General features: G+C 41.5%; 1 protein-coding gene across 1 annotated transcript; it reads left to right on the forward strand.

Moving 5' to 3' along the window:
• Window positions 1-5,311: 5,311 nt before the first annotated feature.
• On the forward strand, window positions 5,312-6,649 carry LOC309565988 (uncharacterized protein; the record flags this gene model as incomplete). The annotated part of the gene is made up of 3 exons (XM_082271010.1): window positions 5,312-5,558; window positions 6,162-6,296; window positions 6,375-6,649. 3 exons carry the CDS (start codon window positions 5,312-5,314, stop codon window positions 6,647-6,649), a joined length of 657 nt encoding a protein of 218 aa, XP_082127136.1.
• Between the last annotated feature and the right edge of the window lie 6,426 nt (window positions 6,650-13,075).

Here is a 13,075-nt window from a genome sequence, read left to right on the forward strand (position 1 = left end):
TGATTTTGAAAAGAAAGCAACTGGGTGGAGTGATGAAGTGTTTGTTGGTCGTTGGGAGAGAACTGCTCCTACTGCCATATTTGACGCATCTACCTCTAGAATATATTGGAGGGATGGGTCTGGATGGCGTAGTATGGGAGCAGAAGTAAAGCTTGATTTTAACAAGCAGAAAGCTTGATTTGCTTCTTCTGACCATTTGAATGGTTTTTTTATACTTGTCAGTTGTGTGAGAGGTCTCACAATAGCGGAAAAGTTCTTGATGAACTTCCTATAGAAGTTCGAGAATCCAAGGAATCGCTGTAGGGCCTTACGAGTTGTTGGTATAGGCCAGTCTAGAATACAGGATATCTTACTCATATCCATCTTAATTCCAGTTTTGGATATGAAGTATCCTAGAAATAATATTTCTTCTTTATGAAATAGACATTTTTTTAATTTCACATATAGTCTGTATGAGAGCAGTCTGGACAACACAAGTTTTACATGTTTTATGTGTTCAGGCATAGATCGAGAATAAATAAGTATATCGTCTAGGTATACTACAACACAGACATCAAGTAAGTCTCTAAAGATGTCGTTTATGAATCTTTGGAAAGCTGTGGGAGCATTACATAGCCCGAATGGCATCACAAGGTATTCGAATAGTCCGTATCTGGTTCTGAATGCTGTTTTCCACTCATCCCCGTCACGGATTCGGATTAGGTTGTATGCCCCTTTCAGGTCTAATTTGGTGAAATAAGTAGCCCCACGCACCTGTTCAATAAGTTCAGGGATGAGCGGCAAAGGATAGCGATCCTTTATCGTAATCGTGTTTAATTGCCTATAATCGATAATAGGCCTGAGACTGGAATCCTTATTGCGGACAAAGAAAAGTCCTGCAGCAGTGGAAGAAGTAGAGGGTCTAATGAACCCTTTTGTCAAATTCTCATCCAAGTATTCCTTGAGATGAGAAAGTTCATCCTGTAAAAGGGGATAAACATGACCGAAAGGCAATTTGCTGTTAGGGAGTAGATCGATAGTGCAATCGTAATCCCTATGGGGAGGCAACACTTGAGCATTTTTCTCAAGGAACACTTCGGACAGATCCTGATAGCATAGTGGTGCAATTTCATCTGACACCACAGACAGAATCTTCCCATAAGATGGGAGGTTACACGTATTCTCACAATAGTGAGAAGGGAAAACCAAAGTCCGTTTTTTCCAATCTATGATTGATTGGTGTGTGTGTAACCAGGGAAGTCCCAAAATAATAGGAAAATGGGGTGAGGATAGTATGTCAAAGGTGATGGTCTCCACATGTGATTCGTTGGTAGTGGCAAGGAGTGCCTGTGTCTGGTTGGTGATTGGACCAGAAGACAGTGGAATACCATTAATGAAACTAACAGAAACAGGCTTAGATTTTGAAATAATAGGTATTTTATTTAAGGTAACAAAGCGTGTATCAATATAGTTTCCACAAGATCCAGTGTCGACCATAGCCTTGGTGGTGATCCTAGTTTGGTCCCACTGTAATATTAAATGAACAAAAAGATAGGGGTTAGAAAAGGAAGTCGTTAATCCTCCCAGCAAGACATGTGAACACTCACCCTCTTTTTTTGCGGACAAGGGGACAGGTGCTTATCAAATGATCCGAGGATGCACAGTACATGCAGAGATTTCTGGATGTTCTTCTAGCTCGTTCAGTAGTCGTTAAAGGTGGGCGTATGGTTCCTACATCCATGGGAGTAGGGTCAACGGCCGAAATCTGAGAAGGACTAGACAATGGCATTCCCATCTTTTCAGCCCTTCTTTCTCGCAGTCGTCTGTCGATGTTGATACTAAGTTGTATCAAGGCCTCCAAGGTGCCAGGTAAATCCGCTCGGGCGAGCTCGTCTTTAACAGCTTCCGATAACCCGAGTCTGAATTGAGTTCGCAAAGATGTGTCATTCCACCCTGAATCAAGGGTCCATCTTTTGAACTCAGATACAAAGTCTTCTACAGGTCTCCTTCCTTGTTTTAAGGCCCTCAACTGAATATCAGCAGTACTCTGCCTATTGGGGTCATCGTATAAACTAGCGAGTTCCGCTAGGAATAAGGAATAGGTGTTGAGAATCTGATCATTATTCTCAAAGAGAGAGTCTGCCCAGGCCCGTGGATCACCCGTCAAGTATGAAATAACGGTACAGACTTTTATTTGATCAGTGGGGTATGTACGAGGTTATAACAAAAAAAGCAATTGACATGCGTTTTTGAATTCACGAAATTTTATCCGATCACCTGTAAACACTAGAGGAGGGTTTATTTTAGGTTCAGGAGGCTGAACAGCAGTAAGCCGTGAGAGCTGGGTTACCTGCTGTGTCAGAGTCTGATTCTTTTCTTGTACGTCAGTCAGAGCAAGTATTAACACTTTTACTTGTGTTAATTGTGTCACTTGAGTGGGTAATTCTGCTGAATCCATTTTTAAGGTTCGTTCAATCCGTAACGCTCCTGCGTTTTTATTATAGGCTGGATTTGCAGCTGCAAAATCTCCACTCAGTAGTCATGTAGAGATGTGTTGAATACCAGATCCAACTTTCCAGGACTCATCACCGTGGGCCTGTCAGCTTCAACATACAGATATATATACACTCAATGAGATGTTCCTGGAGTGATAGGATGTATATGATAGTATGAAGGTGATGTGCTGAAGGGACAGGTGTGAACAATGACAAGGATGGTAATCACTTGATAGGTTTTGTATAGGAGAGTTCAAGATGGTATTTAGGAATGCAGATAGGTTAGTATCGAGTATGCTAACAGGTGGTGAGGACAGCAGATGACAAATACAGGATAGACTAACCCAGTGCAAGGATAGATAGTAGTAGACAGGAGAGCTAGCAATCTATGCAGCAGTGCAGATGATAGATGGTAGTAGGCTGAAGAGCTAGCAATCTATGTAACAGTGCAGATGATAGGATAGTATGGATAGGTAGTAACAGTCCTTAATGTGCATAGGTAGATAGTGCAATAAGGTTATGGAGGGTTCCCCTGCGGGGTACTTATCACTTGTAATGTTAGTAGTTTAGAGAGGTCCAGTAGATAAGGAATGATCCGGTAGCGAGATACAGGGATCAGTAGCGAGGTTCCGGTCTGCTCCAGGTAAAGGGAATAGCTGGAGGTTCCGATCGAGAGACAGGCTTGAAAGCATGTGGATAACAGGGCAGGTTGAACGAACAATGTGAGTGAGACCGCCGGCGGTTGAAATAGCTGCTCTGCGGCGCTCAGCAGTGACATCATCGTTCTTAAAGGTATATGCGTACCACCTGAAGAGAAAGGTGGGACGCATTACAGAGAAAGTGGTGATTAAGGGTACCGGAGGTACCAGAATCTTACAATGGTCAAGGTGGAGAGTCTCTCCACATTTTTCTTCACCCCAATCAAAGATCACTGAATCTAGGGGGTTAGCTATCAGATCCATCAAAAACACTCAATGGACTAAAAAGATGGTACCTGAGCTTCAGGAAGCAGATATGAGGTTTTGCCTGAAATGCTGTCATTTTTAGGTGCTGGACCCTGGGATTGGACCCTTGGAATACCAAACCCCAAAGGCGCGCTGTGCAGGGTGCTCTCTAGGTCCAAGGCTGTGGCCGCTCTAAAACAAGGGGACCCAGTCCTTAAAGGTCGCCAAGACAAAGCTCGCCGTGATGGGTGAAGATTGGATTTGTTTCAAACAGAATCCGGTGGCAGGACTGGTAAGTCCAATTTAAAATATTTACACATACAGCAAGCCTTGAAGGCTAAAATTGCTGGCATGATTGCAGATTGTAAATATTTTATGCAATGTTTCCTTTAAAAGAGAACAGAGACCGAGTGCCATGTCAGTCTCTGCATGAGACTATGGATGTTAAGCCTAGGCAAAATACGTCTTGTTAACCATTATTTCTTTGCTTATAATCCCAAATGGTGCCGCGCACTAAATATAAACTTAGGCTATATTTTAACTGTGCAATAAAGTGCTTGAAGTATACATAAACCTCCACCGTATGAATATGTGCTAAATAACAAAGAAGAATTTAAGATTAATAAGTTAATAACTTGCCGTACAGACCATGTTACGTACCTTATCGAGTGCCCGTGTCGGCTCCAATATGTAGGACCACCAGGCCCCTATATATCAGGATAAGGGAACATATTAAAAATATAAAAAAAGGTTTTCCCAAACATAGTCCATCTAGACATTTTGCAGAAAAACATAAAGATCCCAGTGGACTCACCTTCTGCGGCATCGACTCCATATCTAGACACTGGCGAGGAGAAAATAAAAAGATAAAAATTTCCAGAAATGAGACATTCTGGATATATAGGCTGAATACACTTCAGCCCAGAGGCCTCAACTTGGATATCGATCTCAACTGTTTTATCTCTAATTTTTAAACATTTTGCAATTGTACCCATACTTGTCACTTTTGAATTTTATTATATTTTTTATATGCATATATTTTTTATGTGTGTGTGTGTGTGTATATATATATATATATATATACAGTATATATATATATATATACAACATATATATACATACATAATAATTTTTACAATTTTTATATATCCTTGAGATTTTTTTATATATTTTTTATTTTTTACATCTCTGTATACATATATTTTACATATATACCTTTGGTGTGTATATGTCTTTTTATAGGTCATTTTATATGTTCATCTTATTCAGCTTACATACTTTCCAATATTTTCCAAGATCTTTACAGTTCGTAGTGTATACTTTTTAGAATAATTTTAGAGAATTTTCCTAACATTTTGTTTGAAGAATCTCAGACCCCTATTATATATTCACAACATATCATTCCCCTTTTTAATATAGTTACACCTTGTCCATCAAAAATCTACCTCCTTCTTATACTGCCAAAATACTTTTTACCATACACCACTAGTGCCTCGTTTCCACTGAGCGGAACGGTTCGGATCGGTTCGGTACGGTACGCTATTTTTGGTGTTTCCATTATGAAAGTGGCCCATACAACCGAACCAAACCGCACCATTCGTGGTCCTCCTTCAGATGTAGGGCCATAGGAAATGGTACGGTACGGTTAGGGCGGAGCTACTGGTGTCACACGATACATTCCACTGATTGGTGGACAGGAAAACGTCACTGCTGTCGTCAAACGGAAGCGCAGCTCAGTCCAGATATAGGAGAAGGATGCCTGCAAATAACAGCAGGGTCTGGTCAACTCAGGAACTATCCACTTTCCTTACTATAATTGCGGACAGTGTTATTCAGAGTGAGCTTGATGGATCAGTGAGGAATGAAAAGGTGTATAAAGATATTTCCCAGCGGATGGCAGCCGAGGGATTTGAACGGACGTCGGGTCAGTGTAGGGCAAAGCTTAAGAAGCTTAAAGGCCAATATAAAAAAATTAAGGATGCCAACAGCTGTAGTGGAAACAGTCGAAGTACTTGGAAGTGGTACGATGCCATGGACGCCATTTACGGGCATAGGCCAGCAAACCAAGGCAGGGAAGGAGGTCTGGACTCTGCATCTTCATCTGCATCTGCACTTCTCGAATCCATGATAGATCCTGTTGGTAAGTTTTATTTTTTTTCCTGCTTGGCATTGGCTTTCCCTATGCTAACCATTTAAAAAAAATAACTGCACAAAACCATTAACTCTGCACCAAAAATGTAATTGTATTTGTGCAGTGGACTGAAAGAAAATGGTAGGGAGTAGCGCTGCACTGTTTTGTATAATTAATGAAAAATGCGTGACTGGTGTTTTGCTTAATTAGTATGGGCTTGATAATATCAATGGGGGCTGAATATGCATAAAAATACTATTAAAGGCTATCATGCATGATTTCAAGCAGCCACAGTGCACTTTAACCAAGTAAAGTTAATCTCAGAATGGATAGGGAAATGTACTGTCTGTATAAACCAGCCCCTATTTTTGAGAAAAAAGACAACTGTAGAAAAGATAATGGAGATTTCTGATGCTCTCATTGTACCTTAGCCTTTAAACTGATATAGTTCCATTATTTTTTATTTAAATACCTGTACAGAAGAGTATAGGCATCTCATTTTTTTACCCACTCTGCATCCCATTGTTTACTACCTGATGATAACTGCCATAAGATAGTACACTGTGTCTTCTTCTCGTTTGTGTATAAAACCCTTGATATGTGCATTTTCAGATACTGTGGATGGACTCTCCAATGATACCTCTAACTTTTCAGACGATGGTCCATCGACATCTTTCAGCAGCACCAGTACGATTGTGTCAACACCAAGCCTACCACAGAGTACGCCAAATGCACCACGTCACACAGGTAAGACATTATGATCAGAGTGAAAGTTATAATTGTGCATTTTCTTAAATCAATATTCTGGTATTTTGTATATTCCAGGTGAAAGGAGACGGTTGCAGCTGGATCTGCGCACAGTTATTGATGATATGAGGGCAGTAGAGGAAAGACAACAGGAAAGGATGGAGACCCTTTCTGAGCGGTGGTTTCAGGCACTGCGTCAGGATGCCCAGGAAGCTATGCGCCAGGAGGCTGAGATTGCCCGGCAGCAGATGGAGCAGTTGTCTACCTTCAACCAGGCCTTCCTTGGTGTCCTAGGGCAGCTTGTTCAAGTGCTGGGAGCCAGTCGTGATCCCAGGCCACCGCCAAGGCAATAGTGCCTGTCAGCCAGCACAGGACCTGTACCCTTTGTTTTTTGGTAATTTTTCAGTTTTGTTTTGTAAAAATGTTTTATTTTTTTGAATTCTTACTTGTAAGAAAATATAGAAAGAATATTTTTGTTGCTGAATAAAAGAGATTTTATAAGAGACTTTGGGTGTGTCTGATTCATTAATGTAAAACTTTATTAAAACTTTAAAACAATCATGGTAAAAAATTAGGTGTTGAGGTGACGCATCAGAGCCTGACGTATTTCATTGCACTCATCTTCAATATCCTGTGCTATTACCCTTACTGGCTCTTCTGCAGACGTATTCCAATCCTGGTGGAAGTCTTCTCCATGACTTTCACAAAGATTGTGAAGAGCACAGCAAGTAAGCACCATGGATTTGACAAGTTGAATGTCACTGTCATTCCTCTTCATAAGACACCGCCACCTACCTTTAAGTCTTCCAAAAGCATTTTCAACTACGACCCGTGCCCTGGATGTTTTCTTGTTGTAGGTTTGTTGTTCTGGTGTCAGGCGGCCATTGTCAGGAAATGGTTTCAGGAGCCAATTTTGTAAAGGGTAGGCAGAGTCCCCGAGCACATAATAGCCAACATTCACCCCCCAAATGTTCTTAGTGGAAAGAGGGTACAGCCCTCCCTGCCCAACCCAATCCCAAAATGTGGACAATCGTAGAACCCGAGCATCATGCAAACTCCCAGGTTTTCCAACATTCACACTCCAGAATAGTCCTTTTCCATCCACCACTCCCTGGAGGATGATGGAATGCCAGCCCTTTCTGTTGAAGTAGTCAGTGTGGTATTCTTGTGGTGCTATTATTGGTATGTGTGACCCATCAATAGCACCAACACACTGTGGAAGACCCCACCTGTTTTCAAAGTAGTCAGCCATGTCTTTAAGCTTTTCCCTGTCTGGAAAATGAACAATTTCAGGAGCTAGCAATGTGCAGACAGCCTTACAGAAGTCCTGCACACAACGGCACACTGATGATTTACTGACACCAAAAAGATGACCTATACTTCTGTATTCACTGTTGGTAGCCAGCTTCCACAGTGCAATGGCTACTCTTTTCCTCACTGGCAAACTGGCTCGGAAGTTTGTGCTTTGCTTCTCCATCGCTGGACGTAGCCTTGCACAAAGGTATGAAAAGGTTTCCTCCGACATTCGGAAATTGTGCACCCACTGTGTGTGTGTGAATCCTGGGACGGTCACATCCCACCACTCATTGGCACGGGGGAGAGCCCAAATGACTGGTCGGCGGCGCTGCTTTGACAAAAGGAGAAGCATCTTTAAAAGAAGAAAACGCAGATGTTACCATATCACAAATAATAAAAACATATTAATACAACATACTATATTTTACAAGGTCAGATAGCATCATGTATAAAAGTGAGCAATGAGTACACATTGCAAGTATTACACCTTATACATAAATAAAAAAATACAGAATCTGCAAAGATCTAATATAAGATGGGAAGGATATACAGTACATTATGTATTCAACAACATACATGTTGCACACGTATGTAAACATGCACATTTGAAGTATTACACCTTATACATAAATACTCATTATACTACTAATGATTTGTTATGCATTTGATTTAATACTTCAAATGTGCATGTTTACATACGTGTGCAACATGAATGTTGTTAAGTACATATGTACTGTATATCCTTCCCATCTTATATTAGATTTTGTCATATTCTGTATTATTTTACTTTTTAATACGGGTAGAAATAAATGACAATTGGCATAATGTTGCTTACCCTATAACGCTGCCGTCTTTGTCTTTGCCGCACAAAGGTGTACTTCTCCTCCTGACTCAAGACCCAAGCCAAAAGTTTTCTTCTCTTTTCTGCTGTGTTTCGCTTTGCCGCTCGTAACCTTCTCTCACACTGTGTGGCATGTATTTTGATTACTAAGAACCAAAAGCCAAGTAGAGCAAAGACGAGCTGCTGGATGACCTCCATTGTTGTTGTTGTTGTTGTAGCGTCACGTCTGTTGTCGCACTAGTGTGACGCCACGCCGCAACGCTAGGCATTTGGTGTACGCCCCGCATGGACCCTAGAGGTCCGACTTCCAGTGGAAACGCTCAACTGAATAGACCGGACCATTATCAGCCTGCCGATCTGTCCCGATCCGAACCGTTCCGCTCAGTGGAAACGAGGCATAGGTGTCCTCATCACTCTCCTTAACCCATTTTATTTTTATCTTTAATTTTATTTTAATACTATTTTTAATTAATAAACTTTATGTATGTACAATGTCTTTTAGTGATTTAGAGAGTTTTACCCACATTTATAAAAAATTTTCCCTGACCATATACATGCGATTTTATGTTGGCACCAAATGATTTGAAAATATGAATTTCCGACCCAGGTTTAATATACATGGTTCTTAGTACATGTGCGGAGTATAAGGACTATTATATCCGGGTACGGAATCGGCATTATTTTAACTACCTCAATACTGGGCACTTAAACCCCCTTCCTTCCCAGACCAATTTTCAGCTTTTAGCGCTGTTGCAATTTGAATGACAATTGCGCGGTCATGCAACACTGTACCTAAACCAAATTTGTGTCATTTTTTCCCCACAAATAGAGCTTTCTTTTGGTGGTATTTGATCACCGTCAGGTTTTTTCTTTTTTGGTGCACAAATAAAAAAAGACTGAAAAGTTTGAAAAAAAAAAAAAAAAGTTTTTTTGTTTAGGTTATAAAATTTTGTAAATAGATATGTTTTTTTCCTGCACTGATGATGCCGCACTGACAGGCACTGATGAGGACACACTGATGGGGTGGCACTGATATGCAGCACTGATATGCAGCACTGATATGTGGCACTGATATGCAGCATTGGTGGGCACTGATAGGCAGCGCTGATGGGCACTGATAGGCAGCACTGATGGGCACTGATAGGTGGCACTGATGGGCACTGATAGGTGGCACTGTTGGGCGGCAATGATCGGCACTGATGGGTGGCACTGATCGGCACTGATGGGGGGCACTGATAGGCAGCACTGGTGGGCAATAATGGGCACTGGTGGGCGGCACTGATAGATGGCAATAACGGCACTGGTGGGCAGCACTGATAGATGGCATTGGTGGGCAACACTGATAGGGAGGGCACTGGGGGGCTCTCTGAGCCCTGTTTGCCATCCCTGGTGGCCATAGTGGGCACCCCTGGTGGTCATGGGTGGGCATCCCTGGTGGCTTAGTGGCACCCCCCCCCCCCCAGGGCTGCACTGGTAATCAATGTTCTGATTACCAGCACAGACCCCCCCTGTGATCAGTGAGTAATTAGAAATACTCACTGATCACCCCCGCAGCAGCACCGATCCTCTTCTCCTCACTGACAGGATCTGTCAGGAGAAGAGATCGAAGCCGTTACAACGGCTCTATTTACATTACATGACGGCTGTGATTGGACACAGCCGTCATGTAATCACAGGGCCCTCCTGCCAAATGATGTTGCTCTGTGTCCGAGGGACACAGGCACATCGAGATCGCGCCGCTGCGCGTGCCCGCGGCAGCGCGATCTCTCTCCTTCTGAAGGACGTTCCGGAACGTCCATTCAGAAGGACGAGACTCCCGCCCGGCCGTATATGTACTATGGCCCGGGTGGGAGGTAGTTAAATATATTTGTATTGTCTGCGCCTGATCCAATCTACAGTGATTACTACCACCATTTTGTTGGAGTTCGCTGTCTACAATCCCGCCTCCGGACGACACATCAGACTTGTTTACACCTCGTTGCCCGGCAACCGCATGTATATGAGGGAGGACATCGGAAGTGACCCGACGCTGCTGAAGACGTACTGCTACGAAACGCGTACAGCGTGTCGCATCACTTCCGGTATCGATAGCGAGGCTCGGACTGCATCGCGCTCCACTCGCAGTGTTACTTGCCTGTATTTACCTGCAATATTGTGAGTACCTCTCCTATTTTATAAGGATTAATAAACCCTGTAAAAACGTTATTACACTATGTGCCTTTTGATTACCTTGGTACCCCTGTCCCATTGGCACGAGTGATACCCCGCATAACCGGGACCCCTACTGTCCACCGCCTATGGTTAGGATCCTAGCAGACTCCAGCCACCTCCCCTCGGGAATCCTCCTTAACACGGGACCCACCAGGGACCACTTAAGACGTTAATATTAAGGACCTGCAGAGGATACCAAGAGCCACTCATTGGATTACTACTTATACCCGCTCTATACCCCTTTGTGGGTATTTCTGGTGAGTGTGTTATTCACTAGAGGGGTCACCGAGTACCTCACTGCCCATCACGGGGTCACCCATCGCATGTGTATATAAGAAGATTGTTACCGGCTGTCTATAACGGACTTTTTCCAATCACCTTATATTCATATATCTCTATATTGTCACTTCACTTTTATATTATAGACTATATGGTCACATTTGGACACTCCGATCACTGTCAACTTACCTCATTTATTTGTCACTAGCATTTATTTGTCACTAGCACCTATGCACAGCACTTTAATTTAGTGGGAATTTTATACTGCATAATTCTGTTTTTTGGATTTATTCAACCACTGTGTGAGTTTGTGTTCATGATTATTAATTTTCTGTGGTCACCAGTGCACACGGCACTTTTAGTTATTGGCACTCAGATTTATATTTAAAGCATATATTTCATATTTATACCTCTCCCCACTAGTTACACCACCTAGTGGTTCTATTTGCACACGTTACTTTATATATGCACATTAGATTTCGTGACACCATATGTTAGTTTGTCTTATACATAATTTTTTGGTTTATGACATTTACTTGATTCACAGTTTTTTTTTTTTTTACTACATTTTATGTATTGAGCATCACATTACATCACTTTCTTGCCATTTGATAGTACCATTCCTCCTTTCCCCCTTTCCATAGTGCAATATATTTATTTAGCACATCAGCACCTTATCAGCACTTTATTATTTTCCTCACTAGGCAGCGCCATTCCCCTATCTTCTTTTATATTTACTTATAGTTCCCGGACTATATTTTAGGGAGGCTGCAGCCTAATATTTTAATATTTTAACATTTTATATCCAATTAGACCAAAAGCGCAGAGTTTTTAATATATTTAGGATTATATATCTATATTACATATAAAAATGCTTAAATAACTATATTGCGCAGTGAAAAAAGTCCATATAATATAGTGTAGAACAAAAAGTTCATATAAATATAAAGTGCTGTAATCCAGTATCAGAAACAGGATATCCCCCCTGAGGAAGACATGAGGTTCCTGTGTCGTCACGTGTAGGGGGAGGGGCAAGGACAGAGCACTGCACACACCGACAAGCAGCAGGTGGATGCAGGTGGCTAGAGGCTGACCAGTGATTCTACTACACAGCTATGATACAGTTTCTGATACTGGATTGCTATTGATAGATAGGTGCCCTCACAGCAAGTAAATTTATTGCTTTTATCTATTGAAAGAAAAAAAAAAAAGGGTTTCAGCACTATTGAGTTTCTTTTCCCCTCTGTATGATATCATCACTGTTTGCTACAAAGAGTGATTCCTGACGGAGGATCCCCACTTGGGGGGATTGGAATATTGTTCCCAGCCTAAGAAGGCACTAAACGTTTTCTGACCAAGCTTAATCGCAAGGTCGCATAAATTGAGGTGAGGACCCAGCCACAAGGGGGCGCAAGGTTCTTGGTGTACTTTCACTGGGACACTGTTTGAAGCACATCTGTTTGAGCTTGATATTGGCATGTCTACAGCACTACTGGCACTTTTTGAAGAAAGGATTGTCTGTGACAGCACTTTATATTTATATGGACTTTTTTTTCTACTCTATATTGTATGGACTTTTTTCACTGCACAATATAGTTATTTAAACATTTTTATATGTAATATAGATGTATGATCCTGCATTTGTTATTTAGCACATATTCATACGTTGGAGGTTTACATATACTTCAAGCACTTTATTGCACAGTTAAAATATAGCCTAAATTTATATTTATTGCGTGGCATTATTTGGGATTATTTGCTTACACTTATGAGATAGTGGAGTGCCTGCAGCATTCATTTTTACATATCTTGGTTGCTTGCAGGACTATATTATATATTTATTATTTCTTTGCTTGTTTTTCTGACACACTGTGTTCACCCTGTGCTGATCACCTGTGGTATCGGCTGTGACAAACGAATGTGTGCATGAGACAATTGGTTTTCTCCAAATGCAAAATACATCTTGTTGAAAGCTCTGGCCTTTCCTCGGGGATTAAATGTGCCAATTGTATCAATTGTGATTATATGAGCTTGTACAGTTGTGGGATTGATGCAAAGTTTGTTTAAAAACATTTTTTCTTTGCCTATTGTTATCACACTGTTTTTTTCCCTGGGCTGATCACCTGAAAAGTATCAGCTGTGACAAACAAAA

Source organism: Pelophylax lessonae, assembly GCF_965119305.1.
Source record: "Pelophylax lessonae genome assembly, chromosome: 10".
NCBI classification, from domain to species: domain Eukaryota; kingdom Metazoa; phylum Chordata; class Amphibia; order Anura; family Ranidae; genus Pelophylax; species Pelophylax lessonae.